General features: G+C 40.9%; 1 protein-coding gene across 4 annotated transcripts in view; it reads right to left on the bottom strand.

Moving 5' to 3' along the window:
• Nucleotides 1-22,388, bottom strand: part of LOC140732346 (disco-interacting protein 2 homolog C) — a 605,485-nt gene that overhangs the window by 189,528 nt on the left and 393,569 nt on the right. For all 4 annotated transcript variants that reach the window (XM_073054850.1, XM_073054852.1, XM_073054853.1 and 1 more), the window contains one exon: nt 15,577-15,708. In XM_073054850.1, coding sequence (XP_072910951.1) covers nt 15,577-15,708 — 132 coding nt within the window. The remainder of the gene's footprint in view (nt 1-15,576; nt 15,709-22,388) is intronic.

The raw sequence follows: 22,388 nt of genomic DNA, 5'->3' as shown, positions 1-22,388 counted from the left end.
GGAAAATCTGAAGTTTGTCCATACAGTCATACATGCCATTCTCCTCCCTATCAAGGCCATGTCAATATTAATATTATTTTCAAGCACTGAGACTTCTGTGCCTTTTTTTTCCAGAGCTCATCCAAACACAAAAATGTTGTGAATTTACCTGTTTCCAACATCTTCTCAGGCACTGTGTGCCAGAATTCAACCATGTTGAAAAAATGTTCCTATAACATCCTCTTCTAGTCTGAAACTAATGACTTCTGGTTATTACATTGCCAATCAAAGGGAATGTATTTTGGCTGAAGGTTTGACTAGTGGTGTCCCACAGGGATCTGTACTTTGACCTCTGTTGCTTGTGATATATCTAAGTAGTTTTGTTGAAAACATGGATAGGTGGGGTCGTAAGTTCACAGACAATACAAAGATTGGTGGCATTGTGGATCATGGAGAAGAGTGGCAAAGGATACAGTGGGATATAGATCACCTGCAGACGTGCGCAGAGAAATTGCAGATGGAGCTTAAAATGAATAATGTGAGGTGTTACACATTGGGAGATCAAATGTAAAGGAATGGTACCCTGTTAGTAGCAGGACCATTAACAGTATTGATGTGCAAAGGGGTTAAGGAGTGCCATTTGCTGTTTGCTGAAAGTGCTTGCACAGATTCATAGGGTGGTAAAGAAGGTGCATACCATGCTTGCCTTTATTAGTTGAGACACACTGAGTTCAAGAGTCAGTAAGTTATGTTACAGCTTTATAAACCGCTGGTTAGGCCACATCTGGAATATTGAATTCAAAGTCCAAAGGAGATATGCAGAACAAGTTTTTGTTTATACCAAGAGTGGTGGGTACCTGGGAAGCACTGTTGGCTCTAGTGATGGAGGCAAATAGTATAGAACATTTTTGAGACACATAAACATGCAGAGAATGAGGTGATATGAACATTGTGTCAGCTGTTAGGCATTTACTTACCAGTTTTTTTGGCAGATGGCACTGATGAACCACGGTGACATTAGATAGATAGATAGATAGATAGATACTTTATATGCAAGCTACATACCATACTTCTAAATACACCTCTTTTGAATTACTCTTACTGCAACCTGTAATTTCCCTTTTAGCAATGTATTTCTGAACCAGCTTAATGAACACAATCTTATGAAGGACTCAGTGGACTTAACTCTCACCAAGCGGCTACGGAACCTCTAAGCGGATGAAAGATCATACTCCTGGCTGGAAGGGAGGCATGAGAGGGGGCATCCATTCCAGGATCAAACAAGAGGGATAAGGGCCCCACTACCCAGGATCCTGATGGCAAATATGCAGTCGCTGGAGAACAAAACTGAAGACCTAAGGGCAAGATTGATGTATTGTAGGGAAATGAGAAATTGCTGTGTTCTGTGTTTTACAGAGACCTGGCTTACTCAGAGTATGCCAGATACACTGGATGGTCTGAACTTCATAAAAGGCAAAAAGGTGTGAGTGTGTGCTTCATGATAAAGTCTCTGTTGTGCTCCAATGTAGCTGTTCTGTCCACAACGTTTAACACCTAATGGTCAAATGCTGACTGTACTATTAATCAAGAGGTCCATGATCCTGACCGCAGTTCACATTTACCAGCAGCCGACGCTACATGATGCTCTCACCAAACAAGAGCAGACCACCCCGACGCATTTCAAATCATAGTCGGGGATTTCAGTCAGGCTTGCTTGCAGACATCCCTGCCCAGTTATCATCAGCATATAACCTGCAGCACCACAGATTCCAACACACCGCGAAGGAGTGCCTACCTTTCCATGCCGAGAGCACATTTCGAGGGATCTGATCACTTGGCTGTCCTTCTCCCACCTGCACATTGACAAAGGCTAAAGAGCAATGCTTCAGAGATTAGGACAACGAAAGGGAGGTTGCAGGAGACAGGGGAGCAGCTATGGGATTGCTTTGAGTTGGTGGACTGGGCAATGTTCATGGACTCATCTGTTGATCTGAGTGAATACACCATGGTTGTCACGGATGTTATTAAAACAATTGTATATGACTGTGTCCAACAAAATCATTTAGAGTCTTCCCAACAAGAAGCCCTAAATGAACCATGAGATTTGCAATCAGCTCCTGGCCAGGTCAGAGGCATTCAAGTCAGGCGACCAAGTAAATTACAAGAGGTCCAGGTACGATGTCTGCAACGCCATATCGCAAAGTGGCAATTCTGGACTAAACTTGAATCAGTGAAGGATGTCTGACAGTTGTGGCAGGGTTTGAACACTATTGCCTCTTACAAAGTGAAATCAAGAGACACAGGTGACAACAGGACTTCACCTCCAGATGAGCTCAATGCCTTTTATGATCACCTTGACCATAAAAACATGGAGGAACCAACACAAACACCTACAGCCCCCAGTGACACTGTAACTTCAGTCCCAGAGACCAACGTGAGAGCACCCTTCAGGAGGGAAGGCATCCAGCCCAGATGAGGTACCTTGCTGAAAACTAAAATAACTGTGTTCATCAACTGTCTGCAGTGTTCACTGAGATATTTAACCTCTTGTTTCAGCAATCTGAGGTACCCATTGGCTTCAAGCAGACTTCAATTAGACCAGTATTTAAGAAGAACGTGGTAACCTGCCTCAATGACTATCGTCCAGTAGCACTTACATCCACTGTGATGAAGTGCTTTGAGAGGTTGTTGATGAAACATATCAACCCCTGCCCAAGAAGTGACTTGGATCCACTCCAATTTGTCTATTAGCACAACAGGTCCACAGCGGATTTAATTTCAATGGCTCTTCACTCATCTCGCAAATATGTCAACAGCAAAGGTGCATACGTGACAATGCTCTTTATCGACTCCAGCTTGTCATTCAATACTATCATCTCCTCAAAGCTAATAAAAATTCAAGATCATAAGACATAGGAGCAGAATCAGGCCATTCAGCCCATCCAAACCACTCCGCCATTCCATTATGGCTGTTCCCGGATCCCATTCAACCCCATTCACCTGCCCTCTCACCATATCCCTTGTTACCCCAACCAATCAGGAATCTACCAACTTCTGCTTTAAATATGCCCATGAACTTAGCCTCCACTCAGTCTATGGCAGAGCATTCCACAGATTCACCACCCTTGGGCTAAAAAAATTCCTCCTTACTTCTGTTCTAAAAGGTCACCTCTCAATTTGGAGTCTGTGCCCTCTAGTTCTGGATAGCCCCAACAGAGGAAACCTTCTCTCCACATCCACTCTATCTAGACCTTCCAACATTCGGTAGGTTTCAATGAGATCCCCACGGATTCTTCTAAATTCCAGTGAGTACAGGCCCAAAGCTGCCAAATGCTCCTCATATGTTAACCCCTTAATTCTCGGAATCATCCTTGTGAACCTTGGCCTCAAAAGCCTCTTGTACAATTGGATCCTCAATTTCCTCATCTGCAGACCCAAGTTAGTTTGGATTGGCAAAAACATCTCCTTCACAACCTCCATCAGCACAGGTGCACCACAAGGCTGTGTGCTTAGCCCCCTGCTCTACTCACTTTACACATGACTGTGTGGCTAAGCACAGCTCCAATGCCATATTCAAGTTCGCTGATGACACCGCTGTCATTGGCTGAATCAAAGGTGGTGACAAATCAGCACATAGGAGGGAGTATGAAAATCTGGTGAGTGCTACCACAAAGAACCTCTTAGTAAATGGCAGCAAGACCAAAGAGCTGGTTATTGACTTCAGAAGGAGGAAACTAGAGATCTGTGAGCCAGTTGTCACTGGGGCATCAGAGGTGGGGAGGGTCAGCAATTTTAAATTCTTTGCTGTTGTAATGTTGGAGGACCTGCCTTGGGCTCAGCACACAAGTGCAATTACAAAGAAAGCACTGCAGTGCCTCTATTACTACAGACGTTTGCAAAGACTCAGCATGGTATCTAAAATTTTGACAGACGTCTATAGTGGAGACTATTTTAGTTGGCTGTATCACATCTTGGTATGGAAACACCAATGCCCTTGAAAGGAAAATCCTACAAAAAGTAGTGGATACAACCCAGTCCATCACGGGTAAAGCCCTCTCCACCACTGAGCACATCCACATAGAGTGTGGTCACAGGAAGGCAGCGTCCATCATTAGGGATCCCCACCACCCAGAACATGCTCTCTTCTTGCTGCTGCCATCAGGAAGAAGATACAGGAGCCTCAGGACTCAGCACCAGGTTCAGAAACAGTTATTACCCCTCAACCATCAGGCTCTTGAACCAGTGGCGACAACTTCACTTGCCTCATCACAGAAATGATTCCACAAACTATGGGCTCACTTTCAAGCACTCCTAATCTCAAGTTCTCGATACTTATTGCACATTTATTTACTTATTTTTTTCCTTTGCTATCCACTGCTTATTGTCTTTTATACTTATTGTCTGTTTATGGTTCTCCACCCTGTGGCCGCGGTCTTTCACTATAGTTATTGGAAACATATATGTACTTGGATAACAAGTTTACTCTGAACTTTGAACTTATTTGGCACAACATCGCGGGCCAAGGGGCCTATTGCTTTGTTGTAACTGTTCAAAGTTATGAGAAGTTCCTTGTTACCTGATTTATGTCCCCTCACAATTATGTTCAGTTTAAACAAGACCCTCTCTGATTTCTCCACTCCAATGAAGACCTTTTCACACTCCATTATCTGTCTTCTGCTCTCTAATTGCACTTTTCTTATTGGTTTTGCTCCTTTAATTCTTGACCTTCCCCCAGGAATCTCCAACTTATTCCCACAGTAATACTGGCCTCATTCCGAGATGTCCAGGATTTTCCTTGCAACTGTAAACTTAATGGTAGTATAATAAATAGCAAAGTGAAATTCTTTCCTACATCAATAACCAAAGGGAGTAGAATGGAAATGATTGGAAAAAAAAATTCAGTAAAAATTTATTTCCACAAGTGGTTTGAATTTTGACATAAACTTAATGATTTGATGCTGGATATGAAATCAGTAGTCGCCTTCTAAAGAGGTTTGGATAAAATCTTGAAAGAGATGCAGAGTAATAGCAATGAAGTAGGTAAATCAAAATTATTCTTCAATAAAGCTGGCACAGACTTAAAGAAAGACTTCTTTCTGTTCAGACGCAAAGAATGTCCTTATGCCTACATAATTTATGATTCTTAGCATATGACTGTATTCGGGAAGGCACTGGGGCTGAATGTCAGCCTATGGTTCTGGATGTTGATTACTCAGAGAGGTAACTGCTGCATAAATCAACGACTCTTCGGTTTCTGACACTTAAACTTGTATTTTGATAGGACTATCTGTATATGTCTGGCCACCTGGCTGTATGAGAGGTAGGGAAATGATTTCCATACATCTCCAAAAAAACCTCAAGAATATCTAAATCCATTCAATACCAAGGAGCAACAGGATTAATCATTCCAACCTGCTGAATATGCCTACTTCAGAACTTGTGCAACATCAGCTTCTTCTCTACAGTAAATTACTGTACAAGGCATTTAGTCACAAAGTCACACAGCACAGAATCAGGCCCTTTAGCCCAAATGAAGCCTCCTAACAAAGATGCCCGTCCAAGATAGTCCTATTTGAAAACTTTCCGCTCCATGTATTTGTCTGGTTGCTATTGGATCTGCCCAAACCAGATCCTCTGGCAGGAGGATTTCTTAAGGGCAGAAATGAAACTGCTGAACCGATAATAGTTGTGAATATTTGTACTTAAGTATTTGTTCTGCTCAACAAGAAAAATCATCATCTAATCAATTTTACAAAGATTTATTTAAAAGAACTTGATGACCTGACAAAGTGGGACCACACCTTTCTTATAAGGTCTGCTTTAAGTTAAGCTGAAGAAGGACTATCTGAAAATTCTCCCAACTATTTCCTCATGTAAAGGCATATTTGAAAATTCTTGATATTGAAAGCAGTGCAATGAAGCCAAACATTAATTCCTTTCGCAGTTTCAAATATAAAAAGGATCACTGCAGGTTAGTCACAACAAAATATTGGTAATGAGGCACTGGCTGTAGTAATATTATACTCAAATTAAACACACCTGGCAGTTGTCAACATCAGTTAGACAAATGCTGTTTCAAACACAAATGTAAAAACCTAGTGTTTCTGAATGACTCATTTGGAAGTGGACATCGTCAATAGAAATGCCAATTGAATTCCACAGCTGAACATTTTCTTGCGATCTTACTGTTCTCTGTGCATACCAATTGGAATATAATGTAGTGTTCTCGCCAACTTTTTTGTTTTTTGAAAACATTTTGATCATTTTGAAACAATGAGAACATCACTTTCTTGAGCCTTTAACCAAACTAGTGATTCCATCATTGCTGCTTCTCCTGATCCATCAGGATTTGCTGCCTTAATGAAACAGATCCTGGTGAATCCCTACCATTGTTATCTGTTGCAAGAAGTTCTTTAAACTACAGTTTGTTTCCTGAAGACACCATTCATTAACTATCGTGAACAGTTGTTACTGCTTGTGGTGTATTTGAACAGTGAGCAAGCCCTATAGAGAACTACTATAAGCATTATCGATAATAATCTCTCTAATATATGAGAGTTTATTGAGAGTAGGGGAGATTCAAACAAGAGGACATGAGTTGAGAGTTGAGGGGCAAAAGTTTAGGGGTAACACGAGGAGGAACTTCTTTACTCAGAAAGTGGTAGCTGTGTAGAACGAGCTTCCAGTAGAAGTGGTAGAGGCAGGTTCGATTTTGTCATTTAAAAAAAAAATTGGATAGGTATATGGACAGGAAAGGAATGGAGGGTTATGGGCTGAGTGCAGGTCAGTGGGACTAGGTGAGAGTAAGCGTTCGGCACGGACTAGAAGGGCCGAGATGGCCCGTTTCTGTGCTGTAATTGTTATATGGCAGTGTGGCGACCTACTTTCTGCGCAGGTGAACCGGCTCACAGATAGCCAGCACGCGGGGGGAGACTTTGGTAATGCACCTCTGACGTCATTTCCGCCCGGAGAGGGCGGGCGCTAGGGATTAAATGCCAGCGCCGCGAAGTTTGAATAAACCAGTCTCGAAACGACTTACCGACTGCGTGTCGTTATTTCAGCGCTGTGTGTAGCACATCGCTACACAGCTGTACAAGATGTTGGTGAGGCTGACCTTGGGAATGCTGTGTTCACTTCCTGTCACCCTGCCTTTGGAAAGGTGCCATTAAACTGGGAAAGGGTGCGAAATGATTTACAAGACATGCCTGGACTCAAGGGACCAGATTATAGGTGAGGACAGGTCGGCCAGGATTTTATTCCTTGGGGCGTAGGAGTCTGACGGGGATCCTATACAGATGTATACACTCTACAGTTCGGGTGAATGCATGCAGTCTTTTATCCAAGGTCGGAAATCAAAAGCTGGAGGGTGGATGGCATATGGACTGAGCTATCAGAAGATGTCATAGAGTCATGGAAAAATACAGCACAGAAGCAGGTCTGTGCTGAACCATTTAAACTGCTGAGTTCCATCGACCTGCATTGGGGCCATAGCCCTCCGTACCACTACTAATTACATACTTATCCAAACTTCTCTTAAATGCTGAAACCACACTGCTGCTGGCAGCTCACTCCATAGTGTCACGACCCTCTGAGTAAACTTTTCCCCTTATGTCCCCCTAAGATTTACACCTTTCACGCTTATGTATATTTAAGGCAGAGGTTGAGAGATTCTTGGTTGGTCAGGGCGTGAAGGGGAGAAGGCAGGAGACTGGGGGCTGAGAGGAAAACTGGATAGGCCAAAAGGCCTAATTCTGCTCCTATATCGTATGGTTTTAACCAACGACCTCTGGTTATGGTCCCACCCAGTCTCAGTGGGAGAAAGCATGCTTGCATTTACCGTATCTATACCCTCAAATCCTCTATCAAATCTCCTCTCAATCTTCCACAATCTAAGGAATAAAGTCCTAACCTATTCAAACTTTCCTTATAACTCAGCTTCTCCAGACCTGGCAACTTCCTTGTACTCCTTCAAGTTTACTTAATAGAGCTGAGTACGATATGACATTTAAAATACCTTTGGTCGGGTGTATGGATAGGAAAGGTTTAGAACAGGAATTCCCAGTCTGGGGTCCATCACAAAAAAAGGGTTGGGAACCCCCAGTTTAGAGGGATTTTGGGCTGAATGCAGCAAATGGGCTTAGCTCAGTTGGGCCAAAGGGCCTACATCTCTCCTGTATGACTATGAACTTTAGTGCTAACCGCTGCCTCATGGACTTGAACAGGTTCCTCTGACATAGAATCAAGTATCAAAAATCTGAGAAGCAGGACATCCATATCTAATTGCCTAGCTTGCACAAACTTGAATTGTTTGATTAAAATTTCAAGCTTTCTTGTCTCTTTCCCCTCAGCAACATCAATGAAACTTCCATACAAAGTATGACAGAGCGCATGAAAGACCAGAGAAACCAAGAGATGCTTGATTCCTGTGATATGGAGAGGAGCAAGGTTTCAAAGCAGCAAACTTAATGCAAGCCGCCAATTTTTAAATGCCCAGGGCTGATTATATCAATACAACCTGGAGCAAGGAAAATTGCTTCGTGATAAGCCAGCATCTGAGGTCGGGGCAGATCATCTGGAATCAAGGAGCTGACAGAGCCGATACCATGGCGAGGAGCCTCAGTGCACCTGCACCCAGAGACCTTGTAATCAGCACTGCGAGGAAATTGCAAGATAAAAGGAACAGGACTCAGGTGCAGGATTGTATGTAATTATGCTGCACTTGAATTTCCCAGGTCAGTTCAATAAAAACAGGTCTGTCTGTGATGCCAGATAGAAGTGAGTCAGATTGTGAGGGGGCAAAGATAAAGTGATGAAACCCCTTGCCCAAAACATCGACTGTTTATACCTCTCCATAGGTGCTGCCTGACTTGTCAAGTTCCTGTGGCATTTAATTTGTGTTGCTCTAAGGTGAATAGTCTTTTTCCGCCAAAGAATTAAGACATAGGAACAGAATTGGGCCATTCTGACTATCAAGTCTGCTCTACCATTTCATCATGGCTGATCCATTTCTCTCTCAAACCTATTTTCTAGCCTTCTCCCCATAACGTTTTACACCCTGACTAATCAAGAACTTATTTACCTATGCCTTAAAGTGCATCCAGTGATCTAGTCTCCACAGCCACCTGTGGCAACGAATTCCACAGATTCATCATCCTATCACCCTTTGGCTAAAGAAATTCCTCCTCACCTCTGTTCTAAATGGATGTCCCTCCATTTTGAGGCTGTGCCCTCTGTTCCTAGACTCCCCCACCAAGGGAAACATCCTCTTCATATCGACTCTATCTAGGCTTTTCAACTTTCAATAGGTTTCAATCAGATCTCCTCTCAGTCTTCTAAATTCCAGTGAGAACAGGGTCAGAGCCTTCAATTACTGCTCGTATGATAACCCTTTCTCTCCCAGAATCATTTTCGTGTACCTTCTCTGAACTCTCTCCATTGTCCACACATCCTTTCTTAATCAAGGGGCCCAAAGCTGCTCACAGTACTCTAGTGAGGCCTCACCAGTGCCTTTTACAGCCTCAGCATTACATCCTTGCTTTTATATTAGTTAAAGTCTGTCCCGAGCCTTACAGGCTCACCAGGCCGGTGCTTATTTCCGGTTTCCGTGGCGTGAAGCGACAGAGAGCACGAGACTCTCCCCCGGATAGGGCGCCAGTCTATCGCGAGATTAACCCCCAGCATTTTTGCCGGTACCCATTTTCAGCTGGGTGGACTGGAGCAGTGTGTGGTTAAGTGCCTTGCTCAAGGACACACGCGCTACCCTGGCTGGGGCTCGAACTCACGACCTTCAGATCATTAGTCCAACACCTTAACCACTTGGCCACGTGCCACACTTTTATATTAGAGTCCCCTTGAAATATATTTTCAAGAATTGGGGGGAGGGGGAAAGGAGTATAAGATGTGTTTAGTGGTAGGATCCTGATGAGGATAGCAGCGGTTGAAGAGAATGTTGTGGTGGATGCGAAGGCTTGTGGGTGGTAGATAACAATAAAAAGGGAACTTCAGCTCTATTATGGCGATGAGAAGATGGGTAAGGCAGACATTCAGGAACTTGATGAGGTTATCAGGGCTCCTTGATGTCAAGTCTGTTGTCATATTACAGGGCAGTCCCTTGAGAACTTGGTTATTGGCATCACACACAATATGTTGGTGGAACACAGCAGGCCAGGCAGCATCAACTCGAGTCCTGATGAAGGGTCTCGGCCTGAAACGTCGACAGTGCTTCTCCTTATAGATGCTGCCTGGCCTGCTGTGTTCCACCAGCATTTTGTGTGTGTTGTTCGAATTTCCAGCATCTGCAGATTTCCTCATGTTTGTTGGTTATTGGCATGTTTGGTTCATTCTTGGGATGAAGCCATTGCAGACTGAATTTATTATTCGTACTCGATTTGTAGTGAGATAGTAATCTAGGCCTTATGAGAGAGGCTCAGACTATTAATAGCTTTAAAATGCAAGCAGGGAACTTAAGGGTATGTGAGAGAGAATAAACTGCATAGCTGAAGGAGAAAAGGGGGGGGATGTCACGTGATGACGTAGGGTCGAGACGTTGGGAATCCAGCTCCCTCGTAAAAAGTAATGAAATAGGGTTTAAATGAAGAAGACTTAATAAATACCTACTAGAAACTATTTATAAGCAACTCAGGATTATCTTTTGATATGGCTCCTAAACTGAAACAGAAGAAAGCTACTACTTCGAAGACTGCGCAAATCGGCGGAGAAAAAGGGCTAACCGTATCGGCGAAGCCTCGGACTCAAGTTGGATCTCCTCCCGGTGAAGTGCATGGCACTTCTGATGATGCGGGACAGGAAGTTGCAGCAATGTCGGCGGTCTCTAAGAAGAAACGGCAAGAACAACGCATGCGCGAAGAAATCTACAAATCCCAACTACAGTTGGAAGTGAATCAGAAGTAGAACCAGACTCTTTGGGAAGTTCAGAGGAAGAAGAAAAAGAAAAGAAGGAAGAGATTAAAGGAGACATAAAAGATATCCTGATATATATGATGAATGAATTAAAAGCTATAAGAACAGATATAAGAAGGATGCAGAATATACTCGATAATGTGGAGGAAAAAAAAGATGGACAATAAAGTTAAAGAGATGGAAGTAAAAGTGGAAGAAAACACTGAAAGAATAGATAAAATAGAAAACAATAATCTTGCTTGGACAATAGAAAGAAAACGGATGTTGGAAAAAATGGATGCGCTTGAGAACTCTAGTAGACGAAATAATATTAAAATTGTTGGTCTTATGGAAGGTACAGAGGGAGAAAATCCAATAAAATTCTTTCAAGAATGGATTCCGAAAATTTTGGAAATGAAAAAAGGAAGTCAAATAATTGAAATTGAAAGAGCACACAGAGCTTTAAGACCAAGACCTCAACAAGATCAAAATCCAAGATCAATTTTGATAAAATGCTTAAGGTACCAAGATAAAGAAATGATCTTGAAGGCGGCTACTCAAGGTGCTAAAAAGAGAAATGGGCCATTGATAATAGAAGGGAAAAGAGTTTTTTTTTTATCCAGACATAAGTTATGATCTTCTGAAGAGGCGGAAGGAATTTAATCCAGTGAAAAAATCTTTATGGGAAAAGGGCTATAAATTTTTTTATTGAGCTACCCAGCAAAATTGATAATTTTCCTGGATAACGAAGAAAGAAGTTTTTTCGTTGACTATCGGAAAGCGGAGAAATTTGTACAAGAATTACCTGATGTGCATGAAGAGGAGTAAAGAATTATAGAATTGAAATGGACTAATGATGAAGATTGAAACAAGGTTGGACTTGATGGACATTTATAAGGGAAAAAAATAGTCAAGGAGTATTAATTGGGAGTAGAGACATTAATTATTTTCTTTTTTTTCTTCATTAATATATTTTCTTTTGTTTTGCGGGGGAGCTGGAGGAGCTACTGATCGATGGCTGCGGTTTTCACATGTACAATCATGGCGATTGCCATGACCCGTAAAATGGGGGGGGGGGGGTAATGTTGTGTTCTTTTTAATCGCAACATTAGTGGGGGGGTATTTTGTTTTTTTAATATATTAGCTATCTTTCTTCTATTTTTCTTCTTTTTTGCCTGGATGGTTGGGGAGAGACTCATGGCAACATGGAGAATTTAAAAAAGTTCCCAAGGTATTATGAATGATTAATTTAATTATTTTTTTAAGTTTTAATGTTAATGGAATTAATGGACCTGTGAAAAGAAAAAGAGTTTTAACATATATTAAGAAAATGAAAGGAGATATAGCTTTTTTACAAGAAACACATTTAACAGAAAAAGAACATAAGAAATTAAAGAGAGATTGGGTTGGAAATGTCATTGCAGCTTCATTTAATTCAAAATCGAAAGGAGTTGCAATTTTGGTTAATAAATCTTTACCAATTAAAATACAAAATGTAATAATTGATTCTGTGGGGAGATATGTGATTATACATTGTCAAATTTTTTCAGAATTATGGACTTTTATGAACATTTATGCACCAAATGAAAATGATGCAAAATTCATACAAGAAGTTTTTTTGAACTTGGCTGATGCATATGATAAAATATTAATAGGTGGAGATTTTAATTTTTGTTTAGATCCAGTTTTGGATAGGTCAACTAAAGTTTTTACAAAATCAAAAGTAACAAAACTAACTTTATCATTAATGAAAGATTTAAACCTGATTGATATATGGAGAAAAATTAATCCGAGAAAGAGATTATTCATTTTATTCAAATAGACATAAAACTTACTCAAGGATTGATTTTTTTTTAATTATCAAAAAAATTCAAGATAGAGTGAAAAGTGTGGAATATAAAGCAATTACGTACAATCTAAGAAATGAATATGATATATTTTTGAAAATATTGTTCCCATACTTACAAAAGATAGGATTAAATACATAGGTCCTTTGAAGATAAAATTATAAAGTAATGGGGGAAAGTAAAAATAAATATTAAACTTATTTTGAACTCCATGGAGCATGTGGGGATCCTCCGATATCCAGGCAATCTTTCTCTTCTTTCCTTTTTTTCCTTTCTTTAGATAAGAGTTAAGGGGGGGGAGGGTTAATATTATTTGTCTTACTATTTTATATCACATTTATTCTTTGTAATTTCTAAAATTAATTAATTAATTAATTAATTAAATAAAAGGAAAAAAGGGAAGGGGAATAGACTTTGACATGAGGACAGCATTTGACGGTCTGTGACATCAAGGAGCCCTGATAAATTGGATGTCAGTTAGCATCAGGGGAAAATATCTCATACTAAGGGCAAAGGTTATTGTTAATGAAGGTCAAACAACCCAAACCAACGGCATGGCTGCAGGAGTTCCTCATGGGAATGTTCTAGGCCTAATATTCTTCAGCTGCTTCAACAATACCCTTCCTTCCATCGTACGGTGTACATTCCATTGTACTCTGCTGTATGCGCAACGTAAAATTCCATTCACAATCCTTCAGTAATTCAAGGAGTTCAAAGCAAGATCTAGCCAACTTTCAGGCATGGACTGAAGTACCAAACCGCCACAAAAATGACATGGAATTAGCAATCCCCTTTAACCACTGTGCCACGGTAGCGCAGCAGTTAGCACAACGCTACTGCAGCTCTGGCCGTTCTGGAGTTTAGAGTTCGATTCCGGTGCCGCTCTGTAAGGAGTCTGTATACCCTCCCCATGAAGTGGGTGGGTTTTCTCCCGGCCCGCTGGTTTCCTCCCACAGTCCAAAGGCGTACCAGGTGCTGTAGGTTAACTGGTCATTGTATGTCGTCCCATGATTAGGTGAGGGTTTGATTGGGGTTGTCGGGGTGCTGGGGCGGCACGGCACAGTGGGCTGGAAGAGAAAACATCACAGTATCTACCCTGTCAAGCACTCCTCATTCTTCTAAGCCTTTAAGAGCTACAGGCCCAAACTAGTTAGTCTTTCTTAGAGTGGTAGGCCAACCCATCCTTCCCAAAAATTAACCTGATGAATCTCCTTTATACTGTCTCCAATGGTAAGGGGACCAAAACTGTATACAGTGTTCCAAGTCAGGCCTCATCAACACTGTACAAATGCAACAAATTCCTTCACAGTAAAAATTTTGTTTATCTTCTTATTACTTATTAATTATTAATTATTATCTTATTAATTACTTATTGGACTCTCTGGCTCATTTTCCTTAGTTCATGAACCTATCATATAAATACTGTGGCTAAAAGACCCGATTAGAGTTTGGTAACACTGCAGTGAGTAACCTCCCATAGTCTTTAAACCATTTACAGGGCACACAGCCAAGAATGTGAAGGAATATTTTGAATGTTCACTGTGCCACCAGAATTGCTTTACAAATGTATAAGGTTACCTGACTCAATATTCTTAAACAGGCTGGATGATGGGTTAAATGGTCTGAAGTTTCATTCTTGAAATGTACTTATAGTTTCTTCAAGGACCGATTCATCAGATCCATTTTTATGCCATGGCTGTGTCTGCAAGATTGTTCCTAAACCAAATGGCACTACACTGATCCATATAGATTAACACCAGACCACTTAACACATGACGTGTCTTTTCTCCTTGTAAAAATTGTGCATATTTTATGTTTAACTTATGTACTTCTTAGCAATGCTACTTATGAAGCAATGTGCCTGTGATGCTGCAGTGAGTATATTTTTCAATATGACAATAATTCAAGGTGTCAATTGGATTTAGCAAAATCGTATATCAACCTTCTTTAAACCCCCACAGGAAACTCCGACACGAACGCTAATTAATAAATACAAACTTAATTACTAATAAATGCAAAGTTAAAAAGATTGAGATGCATATTGCTTTCAAAGCTCAAGGCAGGAGGCACATTAAGCGCATTTTCAATTTTCAGTTTGCCTCCGAATTACACTTTGCTGATTTCTGCCTTGGTGTAAGGACTCGCCTTTTCAGTGACTGGAACAGACTCACTGATGGCCGGCGTAAAGGTGGCTCATTAGTGGCTCAACTGAATACAGCCCACAACCCACAATGAAGTTAAAAAACACGTTCTCATGTTTAACATCAATAAGAACTGTTGTAACTCTTCGTACCTTTCTTATTCTTTGTCACCATGCACCACGGACATCCACAGAAGGAACTCTTAACGAACTCATCAAAACTATTCCAAGATTGGCCACCGAGACATACATGAAAGTCTTCACAACTTCCAAGCAGCAATCAGTAATTCAAGCCAACAGGAATTAGTTGTGTAACTGTCTATTCCACAACTATTGTGCCAAGAATCAGTCACTACGGGCCAATCACACCATTTCTAAATCAATCTGGATTCATTGCCATTCATTGTTTCACATAAGCATTCTTCCAGAACTCCACTTTTTCCACGTAGATTAAAAAATTCCAATTTAGGAGGAAAATCAATTGATTAAATCTGTCCTTATCTAACTTACAAATAAATTAGTCATTAACATTAATGGAAACTTGAAGGTACAACAGCTAATTTATACTGGTTGATCATATCCACGTCATTCACTTGAAATTCAGAATCATTTATGCCAATTAAATGATGGAATTCAGAAACATTATTACCAGTTAAATGATGAGTTATAAACCGAGCATGGAATAAAACCAGTCACCAGGCTAAAACTTACCATCTCCAGTTTCCATTAGCTCAGCATTGCCGTACTTTGGGACTGCTCTAGGTGTTGATCCTTGTGGCCGTTCAACTTGTATTGAGTGCTCTGTGGTGTAAGTTGTGATGTCTGGAGGTGCAGAATGGTTTTCTAATGGAAGTAAAGGTACGAGTCAAACAAAAATAAACATTTTAACTAACTGGCTTAAAGGCAATTTTGAAATTTAATGCCTTCTTGAAACCCATTTGGTTAACCGTATATACATCTGATACTTAAATAAACCTAAAATTTGCTTAGGAAGGTTAAGTAACCAATGCTCAGGTTAACTTGCCCACTTCTTGCTTTTTGATCTTACTCATTCTCCAGTTTGATGACCAACAATAAGAAAACTAATCTAACTCATTCCTTAGATGTAGATGCGCAATATATTGTTATAATACCTTCTCTGCTCTGTAAAACTTTCTTGGGCATCTCATTGCGCAGTACAAATGCCACCAAACGCTTTGAAAAATGAGCAACGTTTGGTGGACTTTGAACATTCAGTTTGTTCAAACTCCGTGTTTTAATTCTGCACTTGATAAGCACATCCTCTATATGTCACTTCAAACTCACTTGCAATTTGGTTAACAGCAATGTAGAGCCTTTAAAATGAATAAATAATTTTGTTCTAACTATGTCCCGTCTAGTATTATCTTCACATGTAAAAATTGTGGACAATACCCCAGGCTTAAGGACAGCTTCCATCTCACCGTTATAAGACTATTGAACGATGATAAAATGGACTCTTGACCTTCTAATCTACATCGTTATATATAACACATCATTGTCTACCTATACTGCACTTTCTTTGAAACTCTTGTTGTTTTACCTTGCACTACCTCAATGCACTGTTGCAATGAATTGACCTGTAAGGATAAAACGCAAGACACCCTTTTCACTGTACCTCGGTACATGTGACAATAATAAACCTATTTACAAAGTTTATGTTTAATTATGTTTATTTGTAACGGTGAGATAGAAACTGTCCTTAAGCCTGGTGGTACGTGCCACAGTTTTTACAAAAAAATAACACAATGTGAAAATAGTACTAGACAGGACACAGTTAGAACAAAATTATTTATTCATGTTAAATGCCTGCATTGTTGCTGAGCAAATTGCAGGTGAGTTTGAAATGAAACCCCCCCCCCCCACTGATCAAGGTCACGTGAAGCCATGGGAGCAGGTGGTGGATGGTTGTATGAAGTAGCTGGTGCATATCACAAGTCCTGATTATAGGACCACTGACACAAGGCCAACAATCTCTGAAGAGTGAAATCTGCTGATATGATGCCATATGTCTAATGCTGCTACATGCAAGCTTCTCGCTGCACCTGTGCATATGACAATGAACTTGACTTTAACTTTGAGTAAATATCCCCAAGTGCTTCATAATATCATTACCCATCAAAACATGAAACCAAGCTACATGAGGATATATCAAGAGAGTGGCAAGCATTAAGAGCATCTCAGAAGTGGATGGAAGCAGGTTTACTCATTGAAGGAATTCCAGATGTCATTTACCCTAAGTTCTTGTTTCAGCTTGCTCAATTTCCTTGTGATATACTCCTGAACTCTTCCAACAAATTCCTTCTAACTTGCCCATCTCGAAAATCTATACACAGTGTAGCTATTATTTTAAAAAGCCAATTGTAATGTTACACACTTATCACGTAAGATCACATGGGAGCAGAATTAGGCCACTTGGCCCATTCCACCACGGCTGGTTTATTATCCCTCTCAACCCCATTCTCCTATCATCTCCCCATAACTTTTGACATCCTTACTAAACAAGAAGCTTTAAATATACCTAATGGCATGGCTCGCACAGCTGTTTGTGACAATGAATTCCACAGATTTATCACCCTCTGGGTAAGAAAATTCCTCCTCATTTCCGTTCTAAAGGGACGTTCTTCTATTCTGAGGCTGTGCCCCGTTGTCGCAGACACCACCACCAAAGGAAACATTCGCTTCATCCACTGAAAAGGAAACTTTTCAATTTTTGGTAGCTCTTAATGAATCAGAATCAGATTTAATACCACCAGCATATGTCATGAAATTTGTCAAGCTTGTGGCAGCTATACAATGCAATACATAGTAATATAGAGAAAAATGTACTGTGAATTACTGTAAGTATATATTTATAATAAATAGTTAAATTAAATAAGCAGTGCAAAAAAACAGAAATAAAAAATAGTTAAATAGTGTTCAAGGGTTCAATGTCCATTCAGATATCTGATGGCAGAGGGGAAGAAGCCATTCCTGAATTGTTGAGTGTGTGCCTTCAGGCTTCAGTACCTCCCTCCTGACGGTAGCAATGAGAAGAGGGCATGAGATTGCACCCCATTCCTCTACATTTGTTCGCTTGTCGATGAAACTCTGATACATCCCTAATACTCAGTTGTTTTGTGCTAACTGTAAATTGGTTTACTCTCATGAATGACTTTAATCTACATGGGAATCATAGAACAACTGCCGATGCTAGAAATCCAAAGCAGTTTGGTAAAAAGCAAGAACAAGCAGATTTTGCAGATACTGAAAATCATGAGCAACACACACAATATGCTGGAGGAACTCAGCATGTCAGGCAGCTTCTATAGAAATGAATAAAAAGGTTGATATTTCGGGCCGAGACCCTTCACCAGGAAGGGGAAGACAGCAAAATAAAATGGTGGGGGGAGGGGAGGGAGGGAAAGCTAGAAGGCGACGGGTGAAGCCGGGTGGGTCAGAAAGGTAGAGGGCTGGAGAAGAAGGAATTTGTTAGGAGAGTGGAACACAGAAGAAAGGGAAGAAGGAGGGGAAGCAGGGGGAGGTGATAGGCAGATCAGAAGAAGAGGTAAGAGGCCATAGTGGGGAAAAGAAAAAGAGGGAAGGGAAAGTGGATAAGATAAAATAAAATTTACTGGCTGGAGAGATCAATGTTCATGCCAACAGATTGGAGGCTACCTAGATGGAATATGATGTACTTGCTCTTCCACCCTGAGAGTGGCCTCATTGTGGCAAAAGAGGAGGCCATGGACCAACATGTCTGAATGGGAATAGGAATAGGAATTAAATTGGTTGGCCATCAGGAAATCCCACTTTTGGCGGATAGAGTGGAAGTGCTCGACAATACGATCTCCCAAATTACTTCGGGTCTCACCAATGTATAGGAGGCTGGGCTAGATTGCATTAGACTCAGCCTGGCCACCATTGCGTGATGCCTCTCCAGCCACACTAACCTTACATGGCCATGTGCTTTGCACCGACCTCTGACCTTGGGCCTTTGCTGGCCAGCCACCAGCCTTAGGCAAAAAATGCGGCCCTGCCCCCAGCCATCTGATGTCCCCCTGACACCTTATGCTGGCAGATTTTTCTCACTGTATCTAACTGTCTCTGCAGATCGGAGAAATTTAAATTTAGTTGAAAAACATTAAAATAATTTTTAAAACATAAAAACTTACAAAAACAATCACATGCTGTTAATTAATTGCCACCAATTAGAGTAGATAAAAATAATGAACATTCCAGTGCAATTGAACAGGGCTGCATTATCTATGGCTGACGTAGGGCTGAGGGCCCAAATACAACATGTATCCAGTCAATTACGAACAATAATGGGTTCAGTAATAAGTCTATGGTCAGAGCATCTTACCTCCAGAGTATTGCATAATTCGATTATCTGGTCTGCAGATCCAGACAGCACTGACACAAGCAGACCAGTGAGATGGAGACTTTCAGGGGACCCGTTAGCTACACAATCTGTGCAATCCAACCTGCTAATTCTGCTGCTCAGTCTGTTTTGTATTCCCAGTGTTCTGTACAGCTTCTTTAGAGTTTGAATCTACTTGGGAAATGGTGAAACAACTCATCTTTCTCTCCTCTATTAACTCTCTAAGCACGTGTAGGTTGAGTAACCGTGGCCAGATTCTGCTCAAGCCCCTCTGTGATATCTTTCTAAACCCCAAGTATCTATTATCAGGTCGTTGTGGTGTGCTCACTGAGTGTTCTGCTCAGAAACACCATGAATGTCCTCATTCTCACCTAATCTATATTTAATCAATATCTCCAGATAAATGCAAACAGTGCAATGAAGTCTCATTTTGTGCGTTAGCTCCTGAAAAAGCAAAGGTGAGAACACATTTTCAGGAAGCAATTTGAGAGTGATTTGATTGAGACAGTCACAATAGACTTAGTCACAAACATGAGAAAACTTAAAATAGTGTAAATTGAGAGATGCCCTCAGTAGTGTGAGAGCCAGGAAATGCAGATTAAAATTGAAGGGTATAGATGCAAGAGTAGGGCGGTTTAGTGATGTGATTTTCACCTTCTCCAGATGTAGTTACAGTCAAGAACCAGATGCTTGGAAGATCAGTGGAAACTGGCTTAATCCGGACTTTCAAAAAGGAATTGCACAATACCAGAGATAATAATTTCCAGGGCTACGGGAAAGAGCAGGGGTAAGGGACTGACTGGATCGCTGTACAGACTCCTGTGCTGACTCTATTATACAATTAAATTTACCAAAACTCTCATGAAATCAACTTCTAAAACTGAATGAACGGATGGGAGTCTCTCTCTCCGAATCCAGCCCGCTACACGTTTATGTATTGATTTATTGAGATACAGCAAGGAATGTGCACTTTGAGTGGCACCACACAGCAACCCGCAATTTAACCCCCAATTTACAATGACCGGCCCGAAACGTTGACTATACTCTTTTCCATAGTATGCTCTTTCCCATAGATGCTGCCTGGCCTGCTGAGTTCCCCCATCATTTTGTGTGTGTTGTTTGGATTTCCAGCATCTGCAGAGTTTCTCTCGTTTGTGATTGAACCTATTAACCAGAATGTCTTTGGACTGTGGGAAGAAACTGGAGCGCCCAGAGAAAACTCCCACATTGTACAGGGAGGATGTACAGATGCCTTGCAGGTGACATTGGAACTGAACGCTGAACCCCAATGTCCTGAGCTGTAATAGCATTGTGCTATAACCACTACATTACCGTGGTACCCCACACAATGTGTTCTGTCACTAGTGAATGAATTAACCAAGTTCTTTCCCTAGTTCAAAACAAATGTAAAGAAAACTTTAAGAAGATGGATACAATAATTAAATATAGTACACAGGGACAAGAGAGAATCTGCAGATGCTGCAAATCAAAACACACACACAAAATACTGGATGAACTCAGCAGGCCAGGCAGCATTATTGGAAAAGAATAAACAGTTGACATTTTTGGCCGAGACCCTTCTCATTTTTTTTCCAGTCCTGATGAAGGGTCTCGGCCCAAAATGTCGACTACTCTTTTCCAAAGATGCTGTCTGGCCTGCTGAGTTCCTCCAGAATTTTGTGTGTGATACTACTCAGGGCATTAACAATTTCAACTTAACAAGAAGTTAGTGCCAATTACCTTTTAATATTGCATGACATCACCGTTGTTTTTAGAAACACACACGAAATGCTAGAGGAACTCAGCAGGTCAGGCACCATCTATGGAGAGGAACAAAGCCAGCGTTTTGGGCTGAACTGTTTATTCCTCTCCATAGATACTGCCTGAGCTGCTAAGCCCTCCAAGCATCTTGTCCGCTTTACACTTGATATCCAGCATCTGCAAAATCTCCTGCATTTGGGTTCAGAACGTAAGCTAAAAATTTCACATCAACCAGCAAGAAAGCAAGTGTATCTACCCATTCAAAGGAATGGTATGTTCAGGAAACAAAATAAAACAATTGCCATCTGTTCATTTTCCTTCAATCAGGAGTTCCAGATCTTGTTTGAAGTTGCCAATAACTGAAACAGATCATCTGCATGACCTTTTCACTCAATTGTACTTACTGTATTATTTCAACATGCAACATATTAAATCTATTATATCAAAATGGCAGCAGAGTATTCAAATGATGCATTTCTGGCCTCCTACTGGGATAATAACACAGACTTTGCAAGCACTTTTTGTAATTACATCTAGCACAAATAGCTGGTTATCTATGGCTGACATCTTTAATCGTATCATTGTACCAATAGATTGCCTCTACAGCCTCAACTCATCCAATATTCTGAACCTGATGCCAACAGCTCAGCACATTCATACGTTAAAGGCTGGTTCTGGTTTTTATTTCTCAGCGGGCAATAACTCATTTAACTAATCAAGTTTCATCAAACAGATAATATAGCTATAGCCAACAGTGATATCCAAAAGTACCATGTTGTACTTTGCACTCACTGTGAGTCAAACTTCATCCTCTAACAAAATATTCAAATTATTTAATTGTATTTTCAGGATGTATTTTCCTTTTAGAATACCCTTACTGGGTGCACCTCTACACCTATTCGTTAATGCAAATATCTAATCAGCTAATCACGTGGCAGTTATTGAAAGCATAAAAGCATGAAGACACGGTCAAGAGGTTCAATTGTCGTTCAGACCAGACATCAGGATGGGGAAGAGATGTGATCCAAGCCAGGTGGGGTGGTTTTAGTACCTCAGAAACTGCTGATCTCCTGGGATTTTCACACACAACAGTCTCCAGAGTTTACAGGGAATGGTGCAAAGAACAAAAAATGTCCAGTGATGGGCATTTCTGTGGGGGAGAAAATGCCTTGTTAATGAGAGAGGTCAAAGGAGATCGGCTAGGCTGGTTCAAGTTGAGAGGGAGGTGAGAGTAACTCAAACAACCAGAGAGAGAGCATCTCTCAGTGTCAAACCTTGAAGTGGACGGGCTACAGCAGCAGCAAACCACAAACATACTCTGGACACCTTCTTAGGTACAGGAGCTATTTCATAATGAATGTCCACGTTTTCCATTTTTTTT

This window comes from Hemitrygon akajei, chromosome 8, assembly GCF_048418815.1.
Source record: "Hemitrygon akajei chromosome 8, sHemAka1.3, whole genome shotgun sequence".
NCBI classification, from domain to species: domain Eukaryota; kingdom Metazoa; phylum Chordata; class Chondrichthyes; order Myliobatiformes; family Dasyatidae; genus Hemitrygon; species Hemitrygon akajei.
Note: the sequence above shows the minus strand (reverse complement) of the source record. Positions and strands in the feature narration are given on the sequence as shown.